This window comes from Rhinopithecus roxellana, chromosome 14 (genome assembly GCF_007565055.1).
Source record: "Rhinopithecus roxellana isolate Shanxi Qingling chromosome 14, ASM756505v1, whole genome shotgun sequence".
In the NCBI taxonomy this organism is placed as follows: Eukaryota; Metazoa; Chordata; class Mammalia; order Primates; family Cercopithecidae; genus Rhinopithecus; species Rhinopithecus roxellana.
This window is the reverse complement of record NC_044562.1, coordinates 31,742,910-31,761,299: the sequence shown is the minus strand read 5'-3', so window position 1 is coordinate 31,761,299 and position 18,390 is coordinate 31,742,910. Positions and strand designations below refer to the sequence as shown.

Below are 18,390 nucleotides of genomic sequence, written 5' to 3'. Positions count from 1 at the left end.
ATGGCCCAGGGGTTGAACAACCGAGGTCCAGTGTCCTGGAACCAGGAGTGTCTGAGGCAGGACACCCAGGTCCCTGAGAGATAGTCTTGTGAGTGCAAATAATGCTTGAGCAAAGAAAGAGGGGCAGGAGAAAAGGGACTTTGGGGTGAGACTCCTGAGTCCCCTTTGCACAAGAATGAGCCAGGGCCTTGTCAGAACCCTCTAAAAGTTGCCTTGTTGTCCCATGTCCACGAGCCGTGGTCACTCATCCCACCTAGACAGATGCGTGTGGTGGAAGGATTCTCCTCAACTTTCAGAAAATCTAGAATATCTAGTCCTGGCACCTGTTCCTGTTTCTCAGATCCCCCAAAGGCAAGAGAGTTCTCCTGAATGTCAGACCTGTATCCTTCCAGCAGCAGCTAAAACTCACCTCTCCAACTCTGCCCCTAGATCTCTAACCAGCCACGGTGTAACAAACAGACCTAAAGAAAACGCTCTCTGGCTGCAGCAGCAGCAGACTGGGAGCCAAGGGGCCAGAATTCTAAGGGGTGATTTTGGACAGGCCTCAGTTTACTCCACTGTGCAATGGCAGAGGGCAAGTATAGGTCATTCCCAAAGTCCTGTTTGGATCTTGATCCTCAAGGATACAACTCAGAGAAGATGCTCTACCAGGCACTGTTTGGATCCCAGAGCCTCTGGACTCTGCGGGCCTGTTTCTCCTCTCCTGCTTGGTCCTGCCCGGGTGGCTTCAGGCTCCAAACTTGTATGAGGCTATTTCTGACGCAGCCACGGAGCCCCTGAGGCTAGGACAGAAAAGGGGACTTAGAGGAAGTCTGTAAATACACGCCAGGCTGCAGAGGTTTCCAGGGCCATGCAGGGCAATCGAAAGGCTGATTTATTTACATCAGTGAAATGCTGAAACTCAATCCCTGGAGCAAGCTGACCTGGCAGACAGCGGCAGGCAGCTCCTCACCCAGAGCAGAATTAGCTAGTCCACAGCCTCTCAGGCCTCTCCACTGGGGCTGGCAGAGGGAGGGGACAGGGAGAAGGCTGGGCTGACCAGCTCAGCCACTGTGGCTCCAGATTGCTTGGGCTGGCCTCTCCCTCCCCCATCACTGGCCTGCACATGTCTCCAGGACACAGGCACAGCATTGGGCAGAGCTGGACAGGCAGGCTTCCCACATTAACTCAGTTCCTATTCCCTAGGTTCTCAAACCCCGACTGCATAGGGCAGCAGGGCAGGGCTCCTCAGGACTCCTACCCTTGTAAGAAGTGACGAGAAATGTTATGCTGAGAAATGGTGGGTGTCAGAATCCAAGCTCTATCCCTACCTGGCTGTGTAAACATCAGTAAGTTACTTAACCTCTCTGTGCTTGTTTCTTCATCTGTGAAACAGGCACAAGAGAACTCAGGTCACAGGAGAGTCATGAGGAGTACAAGAAATTACGGGTACCTAACAGTATCTCACATATGGAGGGGTGTATATTAAAGGAGGTGAGGGGGTAGATTCTCCTCCTCATGCCTAACCAAATCACTGGCTGGGAGCATCAATTAATACAATCCTTATGAAGGCAAATCTGGCCCTGTCTATAAAAATTATTTCTTCATATATTCTTCTACCCAGCAATTCCACTTCCAGAAATGTGTCCTATAGATAGACTTACCCAAATGAAAATGGTATATGTGCAACACTACTCACTGCAGCATTCTTTTGGAAACAGCAAAAGATTGGAAACAACTTAAATGTTTCTATGATTTAAAGGCAGTTTTTAAAAACTTAGTTATTAAAACATAGCGCACACATACAGTGGAATAGTATGCAGCTGAACAAAATGAGAAGAGAAGACTCTTTACCTGCTATTATGGAAAGATCTTTACAATGTATCATTCAATAAAGAGGCTGAGGCCAAAGCCAAATCCTTACCATGGCTACAAGACCCCAGGTGATCTACTCCCCGTTACCTTATTTCCCAACACAACCTCCATTCAGTCACGTTGTCCTCTTCCTGGCTTCCCAAACATCTCAGGCGGGCCCCTGCCTCAGGGACTTTGCACCTGCTGTTACCTCTGCTTGGAATGCTCTTCTCCAGATATTTGTCTGGCCAGCTCCTGCACTCCTTTCAAGTCTTGGCTCAAGTGTTTCCTCCTCAGAGGGCCTGGACTGACCAACTCCCCTTTTCAAAAATGTCAGCTAATTCAATGCCCCCATTCCCAATCACCGTTACTCTGCTCCATTTTTCCCAGAGTATTTCTCAAGTTCTAACAGGCTCTGTCAGTTATTTATTACGGTTGTTTTTAAATGCGTTATTGTCTGCCTCCACTAGAATGGAACCGCCACATGGCAGGGATCTTTGTTTCATTCGTTGTTCCGTCCCCAGCATCTGGAACAGTGAGTGGCCCGCACAGAATAAGCACTCAGTAAAGACCTGTTGGATGAAGAAGCGAATATGACTGAGAACAGCTTATGTACTAAAGAACATAGATGATGTGGGTTTTTTCCTTCTCTTCATCTTCTTCAATTGCATGGACTCAAGGTTAGGCCTATCTTCATGTCATTCCCACCCTCCTGCATGCTGATGTGTTTTCTCAAAGGGAGGAGGCCATAACCTGCAGTCTGATGGTCACTGATGACCAGTGCCAGGGAGGTAGGACCCCTGAGCAGAGGGAGTGGGTCACACCTGGGGATGGAGCCTGGTATTTAGACGATGTTGGGGAAAAGCTTCACAGACACCTAGTTCTGTATAATGGGAAGAACACTGGACTTGCAGCCAGAGGCCTCAGTTCAAAGTCCAGCTCAAGAACTGGGATGGTTGAAGGTGAACTCGGGGAAGCATTTTATAAAGTGCCACCCATGGTCAGGTAGCGGTATTAGCAAAAGTTAATGCTTAGTAATGACTTCCTGTATAATAGTTGCTGAGCTAGGCACCCAAAGATTATTTCTGTTAATTCTCAATGCTGTAAGACAGGTACTAGCCTTCTCCCCACTTTACAGGTGAGAACACTGAGGCCCAGAAAGGCTCAATGATTTGCCCAATGTCAACAAAAGGCAAGAGGCAGAGCTAGGGCTCAAGCCCAGACAGCCTGAGTCCCAAGACCATGCTTGCAATCACTACAGGACCTCCCAAGGATCTTCCCACCTAAAGACTATCACCTCCCAATGACATAGGTTCCACCTCTTCCCAGCCCACTCTAAGACTCTGTCCTTAATTTTAAAGGAGGCAGCCTATGACTGAAGCTATGTGAGCTCAGTGGCTTTGATAGGATTTTAGAAGGTCTTGTGCCTGGGAGAGGGACATAGAGAAGAAAGAAGGAGATTTACAGGGGATGAATCATCCATGAGCAGCTGAGGAAGTAGAGAGAGGGTTATCAAAGGAAAAAGGACTGATCATTTGCCAGACCCCAGATCCCCTGAAACCTTTTCCCATAAACGGCCTCAGAACTGTCCATCAGACAGAAAGCAGGGACTCAGAGAGTGGACCAAGAGGGAGGGGCTCTGCTGCAGGAAGATGGGGTGCCAGGTAGCAGGCAGGGGAGGCAGTGGGTAGATGCAGGCAGGCTCCAGGGAGGATGCCGCCTCTCCAAGGCTGATGGAGAAACTGGCCCCAAAGCCAGGCCAGAACAATGAGTGAAGAAGCTCAACTTTGCCAAAGCAAATCAACCTCTGAAAAGGCAGGGAGGAGCGCCCAAGGTCTGAATAGATCCAGCAAGGAATCATCTGGAATAATCCCGAAAGAGGACCTTCACCACAGAGGGCTAGATGCTGCTGTGAGCTGAATGGGGAGTCTGGAGGACTGGAGGCTGAAGGCAAGAAGGCCCACTGTGGGAGCCACACACCCACCAGAGCCAGGGGTGCCATCAACCCACCCCCACTTGCGTGGGACTCTGAGTGGCCTGGTGGAGTCTCCCCAGGCAGCCACATGGGGAGGAAGTGAGGAAAGGCAGCCCTCAGCCAGCCAAGTTCACCAGAGCAAGAAATGCAGGCTCTGTGGACACATCTACTGCGGGTTTGGTGTTCTTTATTTTGTAAAGGTTGCTTTGAAAAACTGAAAACGAAACAAAGGAGAAAAGAGGCCTCTGCACCCCTTCAATAGCAGACGGGGGAATGGAGCCCCAGGACTCTGATGAGAGCTTCCGGGACAGCTCAGCTCAGCTCAGCTCCTGGGAGCAGCAGGGGCCCCAGGGAACACCAGCCCCTCCCTTGGCCCCACACTGCAACTGTTCTCGCCTCCCTGGCCTCCTGCAAGGGTGTCCTGGCCCTCAGCTCACGTCCACCACCTCCAGCATCCTGCTAAGATCCCACCCACCCCACCGCAGTGACCAGAGCAATTGTGTGAGGAAGCCAGTCAGATTTGATTGTTTCTCTTTCCTTTCACTTTCCAGACTTTGAGCAACATTTTTATGCCACTTTTTAATCTGAAAAACAATTCTGCCTTCAATGCCATCTATCCTCCCAGGGGCCCTTCAAATGCAGACCCTCTGCAAAGCCAGCCCCTCTGATCACAATCATCCCCAGACGACAGGGCACTTGCCCGAGCCCCTTACCCACAGGCTGTGGGTCACAGTGGACACAGCACCGGGCTGACACCCCCACCCCATCTCCAGACAACCCCAGGGCACAGCTTTCTGTATCCCCAGGACTTGCACAGTGGCCACCGCCTCGCAGAGGATCAGTGAAGTATCTGGAGAAAGAAAGAAAGGAAGGAAAGGAAGAAGAGAGGGAGGAAATGATGGGTGCAAAGCAGCTTTAGGTGGGTAAGAAGAAGTATTTGATTGATAGAAGCTTAAATTTCTTTTATTGGATATAATTAGTCAGTATCTTGGGGTCTTGACAGGTCCGGATGACTTGCACTTGTCTACAGGTCTGGCAGGAGAGGAAACAGGGAGGGAGACTGAGGGGAAAGAGTTCACACTCCCCCGACCCCTGCCTCCATCTGGATATTTGAGCACAAGGGAGCAGACTGTGCCCAGAGCTCCGGCTAGCTCTGAGCGTGGCTCCGGCCTTCCAGCCTGCACCCGATGGCAGAGATTACAGAGCACCAAAGGCACATTCACTCGGGAGGGTATTGGTTTACCGTGTGTTCCATGGGCAGAGGCTGCTGCCCAAGCATGCCAGCTGCCTCGCAGAGCAGGGCCAGCTAAGGGTCCAAGGGCATTGAGACAAACCCAGCACTGCTCGACAGGGAACAGTGCAAGCAGGTGGCTGGCAGATACCAGGTCAGTGGTGTCATATTTTTACCTGCAAGGTCAGGCTTGCCTTGTATTTGAATTCTCAAGACTGATTGTGCCAGTGAGTCAGGAGAGGACTCTCCTCTTGGAGGAGGCAAAAGAACCAAGAATCCTCCTCAAGGAGCTGTCTCATCCAGGCCTCTGTCTTGGCCTCTATGCAGACCAGCACATACTAAGATCCACACCTCTTGTCCCTCAACATCTCTACCCAAGGGGGCCAAGAGGACAAGAGGACCAATCTCCCTGCCACAGCTGATTCACCCTCTCACAGTTGGGAAGTTCTACCAGGGGGCTAACCCAAACCTCTCCTGCTAGTATCTCAGCCCTTTGTCCTGTATGATGTGATAGATCAAGGACAGAAGCTTTCAGTAGCATCTTTCAATTCCTCCCTGCCCTGCTATTGCCCCCACCACCTTGAAGTCACAGGCCAGAAGGGGCTATCCCCTCTGGAGGCCAGGTGACCATTTCCCAACAAAAATCAGTTCAGGGCCGAATCCCAGGCTCTCAGCACCCACATATAGAAACTCACCCCTGAAGTCCTCTGCTCAGATACAAGGGGCACATGTATCACTCCCCAGGAACCTTGGACTATTTCCCTGAGTTATCTGGGACCACCTGCAATCCTGTACTCCCCTCTCTTGCTGGTTTCTCCCACGTCTTACTCAAAAGTTCAGACAGCAAGACTGTCAGACCCTGAGAAAATACATCAAGGGCAAACTGTGTGGTGCACATGAGTTCCCTCCCGCAGCCCCACCCAGAGGGAGCACTGGGACTCTGCTCCCCACTGCTGAAGTGTCTCACTCTTGAACCTGGAAGACACCTTCTCACTGCTCTCCCATCTGGCCTGGGCCCCAGGAGATGAAGGGAGACAGGGCTACACAGGCCCGGGACTGGCTGGAAGATAGAACTCATGGGCTTTTTTGCTGTTCTGCCATCCAGGGATCTGAAACTCGGCCTCCCTCTCTGTGTAATGGGGCAGCCTTTCCAGGCTAATCCAGGCACCTCTTCTAAAGCTGGAAAGAGATCAGACCACACAGCCTAAAGCATTTTGGGCTACAGATGAAGATCATAAAATGACAGGAAGCAGTACAGATCCCTGACTGGTTGCAGACCCACCATGTTGGAATCCTGCCTTCACCATTTATCCAGAAGACTTCCTTGGACAAGGTCCTTAACATCGCTGTTACTTGCCTCAGTTTCCTCATCTATCAAATGGGAACACTATTTGTGACCAGATGTTAATGTGAAAGTACTTGGGTCTCGGTTGTAAAAGAGGCCTGAGGACAATGAATGATACATTTCCAAACTAAGGCAGGAGACAACCATGCAGGCCTTGCAGAAGAGATGACTAACGTCAAGAAGTGAAAAGACCACTCACAGAATGGCAGAACATATCTGCAAATTATATACCTGATAAGGGACTTGTTGCCAGAATATAAAACGAATGCTTATAACTCAATAATGAAAAGACAAAACAAAAATTTAAAAAGTAAACAGAGGATGTGGATGGGCATTTTTCTAAAGAAGACCATAATGGCCAATTAACACATGAGAAGATGTTCAACATCATTAATTCTTAGGAAAATGCAAATCGAAACCACAATGCGATACCCTTTCACACCCACTAGGATGGCTGGAATCCCAAAGACAGAAAGTAAGCGTTGGTGAGGTTGAGGAGAAAGTCTCATACATTGCTGGTAGGAATGCCAAATGGTGTAGCCACTTTGGAAAACAGTCTGGCCATTCCTCAAATGATGACACACGTGATCCAGCAATTCCGCTCCTGGCTATCTACCCAAGAGCAATGACAACCTAAGTCCACATAAAAACTCGCACATACAAGTTGACAGCAGCATTCTTCATGCAAGCCAAAAAGTTCAAACGATGCAAATGTTCATCAATTGATGGTGATGTATGGGTAAACAAAATATGGTATGGTCTATAATAGAATATTATTCAGCAACAAAAATGAATAAAGTACTGATATATATTACAACGTGAATGCACCTTGAAAACACTGGGTCAAGTAAAAGAGACCAGACACAAAAGATCACATATTGTATCACTCCATTCACGTAAAATGTCCAGAATAGACAAATCTACAGAGACACAAAGCAGATTAGGGTTGTGAGTTGGGGGCAGAAATGAGAGTGGCTGCTGCTGGTTATAAGGTTCCTTTGGGTGGGGGTGATAAAACTGTTCTAAAATGAGATTATGGTGATGGTTGTACAAGCCTAAATATACTAAAACCCATTGAATTGTATAATTTAAACAGGTGAAGTTGTGGTATTAAATTATATCTACACAGCTATTAAGTTTTCAAAGAGAGTGATGGCTGAAAACAGTTTTGTGGTTCCAAACTATACCGCCATACACAACATGCACAAACATACATATCAAAGGTGTAAAAAGATCAGGAAGTGGAAGATTGTAAGAGGAATTGTGGAGAGCATGGTGTTTGGCAGCAAGTCCCACCTTGCTATGGGCGTCTCCCTCATCTCAGTGAGTCTGCTCAGAGGCTCAGCAGGTACCTGAGGGTGCATGGAGGATGTGAAAGACAGGGGCCTAACTGTGCTGTGGGAACAGGGGCGGGGGCACACTGGCCACCTCAACCCGGGTCTTTGCAGGGGCCAGGAGTGCTGATGGTTTACTTTGGACCAAGGTGAGAGAGAGCCACCTCCTGGGCTACCTGAAATGCTGTCCACGAGGGCCACCTGCAGGGGTGAGAGATTTCAGCAGGATGAGGCTGGAGGGAGCGAAGGATGACTGGGCTGAGGAAGGGGGTCCTGAGCATCTGAACAGAACCACGTTCGCCACCCAAAGGGAACAGGGAATGAAAGACTTTTGGGCAGTTGGACGGGGTCTCCCAAATACCTACAGAAGTGCCCCAGGAGAGAAGCCAGAGGGCATTCAATGCCTCCAGAATCTTCCACTGGCAAAGAACCCAAGAGATATCATTTGTGTCTCTGTCTCCACACAGAGCATGCCTGTGCAACCTCACCAGGCAAGAAAGAATGTTCTGGAATGTTCCCCCTTTCTTCTCTTCCTAACCCTAAATATGTACGTCAGGAAAACAGAAAGAAAACTTACTGAGCCTCCCCACCACCATCACCACCGCCGCCCCCCAACCAACACACACACACATACACACACACACACACACACACACACACACACACACACAGCTAGCAGCCAGATAGGAGCTGACAAGGGGGAGGAGCAAGTTCACCAGCACCGGGCATATTTATTTGTTACCAACTGAAGGAACTTGTATTACCTGAGAGTGGCTAGAAAAGGGATGGAACTTGCCCTAATGTCATCTGGGGGAAGGAGAAACAGGGTAGACGTAAAGGGCAGAAGTATACAAAACAGGTAGCATTTTAATCACATCCTACAAGTTCCGCTTGTTCAGCCCAATAAGTACAAAACAGCACCCACCTATAGGTGTTTGGGGAGGATTAACCAAGAGAACATATAGTCAGTGGTGCCTGGCACCCAGAAAGTACACAGTGCTCTCATCTTATGGTCATCGTCAGCATCAGCGTCCTCAACATTGTTAGGGTTTTGGAGCTGGAAGCCCTTTTTGAAATCCATTATCCTCAATTCGCTGATAATGAAACTGAGAACCAGAGAAGGGAAGTAATTTTTCCAAGGTCACATAGCAAGTTGATGTCAGAGGCATGTCTCCTGACTCCCAAGAGTGGGGCTCCCAGAACAGAGCCAACTATAGGTGGTTCCCAGAGAGCAGAGGGACATGGTGAATGTGGGCTTTTTCTAAAGAGGAGAGGGCTAAAATCACATCTGTCTCTTCTCTCCTCCAGCACTTCAATAATAATAAAAACAGACACAAATCACTGCCAGCATGGCATGCACCACTCTGCTTTTCACATTTTATGTATATTACCTCATTGTATATCAGACAGTGCTATAGCAAAAGTACTGTTATTGAACCCATTTTACAATTAAGACATTTGGATCTCAGAAAGGCAAAGTTATTTGGGCAAGAAACACACCTATCAACAATAGAGCATAGAACCAGATCTTCTGATTCTAGGTCCCACGGCCTTAATCCCTAAAGTAGAGATTGGTCTGTTCAACCTAATTTCCAGCTTCTCATCTTCTTTGCACAACTTCCTTGCCCCCTTTGAAGCTAGGCATGGGTGTGTGGCTTGTTTTGGCCAATGAAACATGAGCAGAAGGAAAGCACGTGAGTTTTAGGCAGGAGCAGTGTGCAAGTCATGGTGTCCTCTTCCCACAGCCGCAGCAGTGAAGGAAGCACCTACAAGATGAAGCCACCCTCAGCCTAGAGTATCTGTGATGAACAGAGACCTTGCTGACCCCCAGTGGACACAGAGAATGAGCAAGAAATACGCTTTTGTTGGGTTAGGCCACTGAGAATGTGGGACCATTTGTCACTGTGGCGTAACTGAGCCTCTCCTGACTGATAGAACCACTAAGCCATGCTCCTTCCTGCTCTGAGCCCATGGGTTGGGCTCAGAGGGAAGCCTGGCAGGACCCTCTTAGGTCTTCACAAGTCATGAAAAGACACAATGCTTGAGCTCAAAGAAATGGAAAGAAATACTATCTACTCCAGCCCTCACATTTCATAAGAAATAAAAAGGACCTATGGAAAAGGAGTTACCAGAGACACCCAGAACCCAAATCTTCTGTCTCCCAGGCCAATGTCTATCCATGCCTGTCTATCTCTCCACGTCTCTCATCTATTTATTTCTTTCTCCTTCTTGGTCTCTGCCTTTTTGCTGGATCTCTTTCCCTCCCTCCTTCCTCTTTCAAAAAAAAAAAAGTATCAGAGTCCTTGGATAAGCCCAGCTCATAAGAAGTCAGCACAGAACAGGGATTCCTGGCTCCAGGCAGAGGCTCCTCCCCAACCCAGACAAAAGTACTTGGGGAGTGGACTGGCACCCTGCAGAACTGGAAGATCTCCTCTGAGGGCTGAGAAGCTTGGGCACAAAACCAAGGCCCCCTGTCACCAGCTCCCGGTTCTGGTGGGATTATCCATGGAAATAAAGGAAGTACTGATGGTCGCCAACCAGGAGAAACCCAGAAGTGGGGTGGACACCAGCCCCTCGCCCTTGTCAGCCAGGCTGGGAGGCTTGTCATTCCCCTGCGTCACCCTGTCCTTTGTCCCTGAGAAATCTACTTTCTGAGAGCACCCCTCACTTGCCCAACCCATGTTCCTATCTTCTGTTGAGTCAAGAGAAACTCTAAACAACCGATGTCCAAGGAAGTCACGGAAAGGTGGGGATGGATGAGAAGGCAGGGAGGAACCCAGGCCTGGTCAGCCTGCAGGCTTCTCAGAGGCAGAGGGCAGCCCACATCCCTTGGTTCAGGGCTTGCTTCTGAGAAGGCTTGCCCTGGAACACTATGGAGGAATTTGGAGCCTGCTCTATACAGCAGAGGCAAAAACACAGCGCCACCCCTACCCATGGGGACCTGGAATCTGGGCACGGGGCATCAGAACTCAGGCCAAGTTGCTAATGGGGCTTCTGGAGGCTGCAAAACTGGTGTTAGCCAGAGTACTGAGCTGGCAGGCTCCAGACCTAACTGGAGAGGGGCAGAGGCTCCTGCAGGGAGGGGACCAGATCTCTCGCCACCACCCATCCTTGACCTCCCCTTCCTCCCCACTCAGAATCAAAGGCCTGGGGCATCCAAATACATGTGACCCAGAAAACTCCTTCTCAGGTGTGAAGAGTTGCACTGTTGGCCCACTCAGATTCCTGTGTTGCAATCCTAACCCCCAGCAGCTCAGAATGCCACTGTATTTGGAGATACAGCCTTTAAAGAGGCAATTAAGGTGAAAAGAGATCATTAGTGTGAGCCCTACTCCAATACATCTGGTGTCTTTATAAGAAGAGATGAGGATAAGGATACATGCAGAGGGAAGACGATGTGAAGATACAGGAAGAAGACAGCATCTTCAAGCCAGGGAGAGAGGTCTCAGGAGAAACCAACCCTGCTGAAACCTGGATCTCAGACTTGTAGCCTCCAGAACTATGAGAAAATTCATTTCTGTTGCACAAGCCCCCCGGGTCTGTGGTGCTTTGCTGTGGCTGTCTGAGCAGACTAATAATACTTCAGGCATGAGAAGCAGCAGAAGGCACTGCTCTGGAAATAAAGGGTACCCAAGATGGCAGGCACCCTGCTCCTGGCCACTGTCCCACAACAGACAACTTTGTCCAGTCGGAGGGTCCTTATTATTGAGCTTCCATTTGATTCTTCACCCTCATCACGCCCCCCTGCTCCTGGCCCAGGAGCAGGTGAGCCCAAAGTCTCCACCACAGCCTCAGCTTGCTACACAGAGACACAGCTGGACCCGTCCCACCATGAAACGGGCTTTCCTGTGTGGTAGTGAGTCCCTGTCATCATTAGGGCTTGAGAAGTGAGACAACCATCCTGAAGTAGCCACCTGAATGGATTAGGGGTGTGGGTTCCGGGGTGCTGGTAAGCTGAGCTCCAAGGGAGGTAGAAAGGGATTTGGATTCCAATATCAACTAGACCTCTTGTCTCATGACTCTGGACAAGATTGCTAACCTCGGCCTACTTCCGGGGTCTTTATCCAGGAAATGGGGTTGGCACAGGCTGAGCTGAGCTAATGCCAAGGAAGGTCCACACATGGGGGTTTCCTGCCCCATTGGCAAGCCCCCTCCCTCTTGGGTTTTATGACTAGCCTGGCCACCTGAGCCTGAGAAGTCAGCCTTCAGAGAACAGAAATTCAACAGAATTCGGGAGAAGGCTCTAAGTGTCACAGTACTGCTAGCTGTAAACTTGAACTTGGAGTTGGTCTGGGGAACTGCAGGCAGTGAGGAAAGGGTTAAACGCAGAGCAGTTCCTGAGATGATGGTTAAGTCAGGGGCAGCAGGAGGGCCTCCTGGGGGACGAGGAGCTCTGAACCTGATGCTGGCCATGCCTCACTGCCAGGAGAGGGCAAGGTGGGGACACAGGCCACACTAGAGGATGCAGGCCAGAGATGACATCTGCTGCTGACTGCCTGGCTGGGTGCTCCCTGCCCCCACCGTCTGAGTCTCCTGGTGGGCTCCAGAGGGACTGGTCTGGCCCCTACTATCATCCTCTCACAGTGGGCCTGAAATAGAAGAGGTAGGCAGAGGGCCACTTTCAGAAATGGCCCCAGGTCACCTCGGACACCCTTCCCTCTACCTATTTCGAGAGGCCAGCCACTCATCCGAAGCATTCCTGAGTGAGCGACGCACACTCTTCCCTGTGGGTGGGGCAGGGGCTCAGCTGTTGCCTGCACTGAAGTCTTGCTAAACACCTGCCTCAGGGCGAGCCCAGTGGCCTCCGGGGTGCCATGCTCCAGCGCACCCCCCTCGCCTAACCCTCCCTCTTTCTAACAGTCAGGGTTGGGTGAACTTCTCTGTCCGTGGGTGAGAGGTAGCAGCCAGAGAGGTACTAGGCTCAGTGGGACCCAGGTACTGCCACAAAACCAGATGCCCAGAGCTGGCCCCTAGGGATGTCAGCCAACCCAGGACGGCATGGTGGGCAGTGCGGTGGCTTGAAACCCAGATCTGCTCTTGACTGGCGTGGCAAGCTGGGGCAGGTTACTTAACCCCTCTGTGCTTCAGTTTCCCCATTCGAACATAATAAGAGTCACAGAATGGCTGGGAGCATCAAATGAAATGGCAACTACCAAGTTCTTGGTGCCATGGCTGGTGCGTGATAAATCCAGGCCTTTTCCCTTAGCCATATCTTGCAGGTGCCTGACACGCTGGCCACAGTTGACACAAATGTGTCAGGGACCCCTGAGGACACGCGGCCTGCAGCCCCTCCTCAGGTCATGCTGCCCACAAAGGGCTCAAAATGATTTGTTGACTGAATCCCCATTTTACAGCAGGGCAAACCAAGGCCCCAAGGGACGGTATCTTGTCAAAGGATTTGAAGCCAGGTAGTTTGGTTGCAGAGGTTGCATTCTTAACCACATGCTAAACTGCCTCTCATGAAGGCTGCTACAGGCAGGTAGAGGGGACAGAGGGCTGGTGAGGGAAGGTCTTGGCTGCCTCTTCTGCCCCCTAGCCCTTCCTTTTTTCCCTTCCAATCCATTCCCTCAGTCAGAACCAGCGGGATCTTTTGACCAGCTAAAGGTCAGCTCGTCCTACAAGGACAGAGGGGCCCTGTCTGGAGGCTGAGAAGCTGGCCCTCTGCCGAGAGGGGGAGCCGCTCTCGGCTCTGCTGTCCCTGGGCTGCCTCCCACTCTGACCGTCTGCTCTTCTTCCTTCCCCCACAGCCAACTACATCCTAAGCCCCGTCTTTCCCACCTCTCCTCCTCGCCCTTAATTATTTTACCTTTTATTTGCCTGGCACTTTATAGTTTACTAAATGTTTCTACATTTATCATCGCATTGACTGTGCACCAAGGAGAGATGGAGAGACAGTAAAAATTCTTTCCAATTGCCAAGTGTTCTTGTTAAAAATGCAAACATCCCTAGCACAACGACCAATTAGGCTGGCAGCCACTGAGACCTCAGAACAAATTCGCTCCAGCCTCTGCTTTTGGCCGCTCAGCACCAGGGGATGGAGGAGCGCTTTTTGGGAGCAGCCTCGGGGGTCGGAGGGGCCTGGTGGGGTGTCTTGGCCAATCCAAGGGTGCTGGGTCCCTGGGGGAGGAAAAGCACCCCAGGAAGGGGTTGGGTACTGAGGCAGGTGTGAGGACAGGCCATCCACTTTTTGACATTGCACAGAAAAAATGTGCTCTCAGCAAGTCCCCAAATTCTAGTCCAACCACCCTCCCTCATCCTACCTCTCTCTGAAACTTTGTGCACATTCTTGTGCCCCCAAGGTCAGAGGAGAAATCTTTATTCAAGAAAAGGCCCAAAGATTTTCAGAGAGGAGTCATCAAATCCAAAACCTTGGGAAGGGAGACAGAAGACAGCGCTATGTAGAGGAAAGAGGGCAGGGGGAGGCCCCCAGGCCTGCCTGTCTCTAACTCAACTCTGCCATGGGCCCCAGGGCCCCAGGATGGCACAGCCCCACCCAGGACTGGCTTCAGCTGGGAGGAGAAGCCGGACGCTGGGTGCTGGCATCCTTGAAAGGGCCATCCTGAGTCATGGGGGCAAATCAGGAGGTTCTGCCTCTGGGAGAGGTCTCAGTTACCCCAACTAAACACAGATCGGGAATGGGCTGGACCATCTCGAAGGTCCTCCCAGCTCCAACATTCTGCGGTCCTACGACCAACTCAAGAAAAGAAGCTCGTGGCCAAACCCCAGAGTTCCTGGGCTCCAGGCATGCTCACTTTCAGAGCCCGCCCCACGTCTCCTTACACATATGCAGATACACCACATACATAAATAGAACTCCTTACACATATGCAGATAAACTACATACATAAATAGAACTCTCAAGAGATGACCTGAGTTGCAGTGGACAATTTGACATAATGTTGGGTTTGTAGCTAAATTAAACATGTATTAATTTCAATGCTGCTGCTTCTTTTCAAATTTCAGAGCCTATCAGTTTGTTCCCAGCTCTCAAACGTTTTTGTTGGCTGTTGATGAAAGCTTGCAGGCCCTAGATTCTGTGTCTCTGTTCCTAGTACTCTGACCCCAGAGAACTCAGGCAGCGAGCCTGAAGAAACCCAGCAGTGGGTTTAACACACACGTGACAAATGCTGTTTCTGCAGCACAACGGGGGGTATCTCAAGCTCCACTCAAGGACGCGTCCTCCAAGGAGTCTTCCCAGATCACTCCAGCTCTCAAAATCCCTCCCTGCCAATCCCAGAGAACTCACTGTCCATGGAACTTACTTGGCTGCAGCAATACACTTCCACGATAACCCGCTTGTGGCCATTTTGCTGCCTTCCTTGGCTCTGTCCTCGTTTTTATTTAATATATTAATATATGTGCCTTATCTTCCCTCAGTGAACTGTGAACTCTCAGAGGCACCTCAGACTTCCCCCTGCCTCCTCTCGAACCCGGATCTCTTGACAGCAGGCCAAGAGAAGCAAGCTCATGTGAGCAGAGGCTGCGCAGTTTGGATAGGGGCTGGGAGCCACTGGGTCCCACCTACCCTCCATGCCGTCATCTCGATGCCCACTGAAGTTGTCGTAGGAGTCCCAGCGGATGAGGGGGTCAGAGGTGTTATAGTCCACAGACACGCTCGGCCCGTTCTCCAGGTGCTCCATGCCTAAGTGGGATGGGAAAGGCAGGGGCAGTCAGGGAGGCAGTGCAGAGAGGGAAAAGGATCAGCAGCTGGAAAAACAGAGAAAGCCCACAAGCTCCCCAAAAGATGCTCCCTGAGGGACTTCTCGTTTTCTTGAGCATGGCAGGCGGGACCAGTGGTTTAAGCTGGACTGAGAACTGGGAGTCCAGTTTCTTACATTCTTGAAAAGGCTCATGCTGGGTCATAGGGGTAAACCAGGACAGGCACTGAAGAATGAAGACCCCCTGGAAGAAAGGAGGGAGGACCCCTGGCTGGGTGTCTGCCTCTTTCTCTTCTGTGTCCCTGGGGCTTCTGAGGCAGTGCCAAGAGACTAGGAAGTCTGCCCCTGGAGTCAGACCCTGGGGGTGGGGGGCAGGCTGGTTATGAGCTGCATGGGGTCAGCGACAGCAGGAAAATCACAGCCCTGACATTGAAAGGACATAAAGCCTCCAAAGGTCATCCCAGGCATGGCCCTGCCCCCTCTTAAAATGCTCTCCACTCCAGATAGAAACCTAGGGAATATGGCGGAATCTCCTAGCCACCCACAGAAAACCCAGCTTAGCATTAGGACAAATACCTAATGCATGCAGAGCTTAAAAGTAGATGATGGGTTGACAGGTGCAGCAAACCACCATGGCACATAGATGCCTAAGTAACAAACCTGCACATTCAGCACATGTATCCCAGAACTTAAGGTAAAATAAAAATAAATAAATAAATTTTTTAAAACCCGGCTCAAAGACAGCACAGCTGCTAGTCAAGTCTGTCAGGGTGAGTTACCTTCCTGGCTTGTCAGTCCTTTCTTTAGTCTATCCAGAGTCCCTCTGTCCATAACCTAACTTCATCTCCTTTCATTCCATTCTCAAATAAGATGGTGGACAACTGATCTCCACTTATAACCAGTCTAGAGGCTTCAAGGTTATTATTAAACTGGCCTTCAGGTTGAATCACCTCAGTTCTCATAAATACGCATCGTCTATCCAGCACCTTCGAGTGCCCCCTGCCCGCCAGCCACTCCCTCCATCTACCGTGACCCTCAGTCTCTGAATATAACAGGCTGATGACCTAATGCGACCAGAACAGTTTATCCAACCCAGTGCCTCTCTGTCTGCTTTTTTATTTTTATTATCCAGAGATTAAGTCACTGGTTCATGTTTAGCTAGGGGTCCACTCTGAAATCCAGATCCTTTACTGGTGGCCTGCATCTCAAAGATAACTTGGTCATTGTGGAACAGACCAGGGGTGGAAGGGTGGTGGGGATAGGGTCAGGATAAAAGGAAGGAGTGAGAGAATGAATTCTAACTTGGGTTATACCTTGAATTTTCTCTGGTCCATAAGAAAATACAAACTCCACTTTACCATACTCTGGAAATCGATCATCTGGAAGAAGAGAAGGAAAAACAAAAATGGGCAAAAAGTCCCAAAAAGCACTCCATAAAAAGTTTTCTTCTAGAAAAAATTAAAATATCATATATGCACATGGCTAATATTATAATAATAATCAACATATATTTATATATATACATGAAATTATATCTGTACAATGAAATTAAATCTCCTGTCACTCTAGCCCCTGTCCTACTTGCTTGAGGTAATGTGGTAACTGATTCTATTTCTATTTCTTTTCTACTAGCAATTTACCTCTAAGACTCTAAATAATAGCCACTATTTTTATGCCACTATTTTATTTTATTTTATTTTATTTATTTTGAGATGGAGTCTCATTCTGTCGCCCAGGTTGGAATGCATAGTTATATTTTTGAGACAGAATCTTGCTCTGTCACCCTAGATGGAGTACAGTGGTGCGATCACAGCTCACTGCAGCCACAATCTCCCAAGCCGAAGTGGTCCTCCTATCTCTGCCTCCAGAGCAACTGGGACTACAGGTGCAAGCCACCACGCCCGGCTCATTTTTGTATTTTTTGTAGAGACAGAGTTTTGCTGTGTTGCCGAGGCTGGTCTCAAACTCCTGGGCTCAAGCAATCCACCGACCTCAGCATCCCACAGTGCTGGGTCTACAGGTGTGAACCACCATACCTAGCCAGACATGAATTTTAAATAACTTCTGTGGATTGACCACTATGAATGTGAATAATTTGGTTCACTTACACTACTACCCCCACTTCCTCTCTTCTTAAATCTAATTATTGTTTTTATTTATTCTATTGATTGTCTTTGAAACTTTAAATAAGATAGTTAAGCCTCTATTTCTTTTTCTCTTTTTAGAGACCAGGTCTCACTCTGTTGCCCAGGCCAAAGTGCAGCAGTGCAATCATAGCTCACTGCAGCCTTGCACTCTTGGGCTCAAGTAATACTCCTGCCTCAGCCCCTGGAATAGCTGTGATGACAGGCACATGCCACCAGGCCCGGCTAGCTTTTTTATTTTTTGTAGAGACAGAGGTCTCACTATATTTACAGGCTAGTCTTCAACTCCTGGCCTCAAGCAATGCTCCCACCTTGGCCTCCCAAAGTGCTGGGATTACAGGCATGAGCCACCGTGCCTGGCCATGCCTCTATTTATTGACCTGTCCATTTTCGATGGTATTTCCTGACTCCCACTATGTAAGAGAAGGAAATCTGTGACCCTCCCTTCTCTCAACTTCTGCCCAACCCCTTATTTATTTTATCATCTATTCCTTTATTTTTCCTTGTTAAGACTGCTATCATTTACATTCTGTACTGTAATTATGATGGCATCTTCTGGCTCCAGTGCAAGGAGAGCTCATTAAAGAAACACCCTTCTACATGAGCCAGGCTATACTAAGGAGATCTGAACCCTCCTCCAAGCCCCAGTTCCAGTCTTTCTCTGCCTGAGCCCAGTCTGGACACAGATCACTGCCCACTATTTGTAGGAAAATAAGTTACAGCAAGGATGGCATCTGCTCCATGGGACACCTATCATGCCTGTGCATGTCTCCATCACTGCAGGCATCACTTCGTAGTATCATGTTTGTGTGTCTCTCACTGCAGAAACTGTGAACTCCCTGAGGGTAGTGCCTGACTTCTTTCTGTTCA

The 18,390-nt window shown here is 49.5% G+C and overlaps 1 protein-coding gene across 15 annotated transcripts in view; it reads right to left on the bottom strand.

The window, feature by feature from the left end:
- Window positions 1-18,390, bottom strand: part of TNS1 (tensin 1) — a 206,078-nt gene that overhangs the window by 67,935 nt on the left and 119,753 nt on the right. For all 15 annotated transcript variants that reach the window (XR_004053163.1, XM_030916312.1, XM_030916313.1 and 12 more), the window contains 2 exons: window positions 16,690-16,755; window positions 15,244-15,360 (listed from right to left, as the gene is read on the bottom strand). Coding sequence is in view for 14 of the 15 variants with exons in the window: in XM_030916312.1 (XP_030772172.1) it covers window positions 15,244-15,360; window positions 16,690-16,755 (183 nt within the window). In the remaining variant the exon portion in view is untranslated. The remainder of the gene's footprint in view (window positions 1-15,243; window positions 15,361-16,689; window positions 16,756-18,390) is intronic.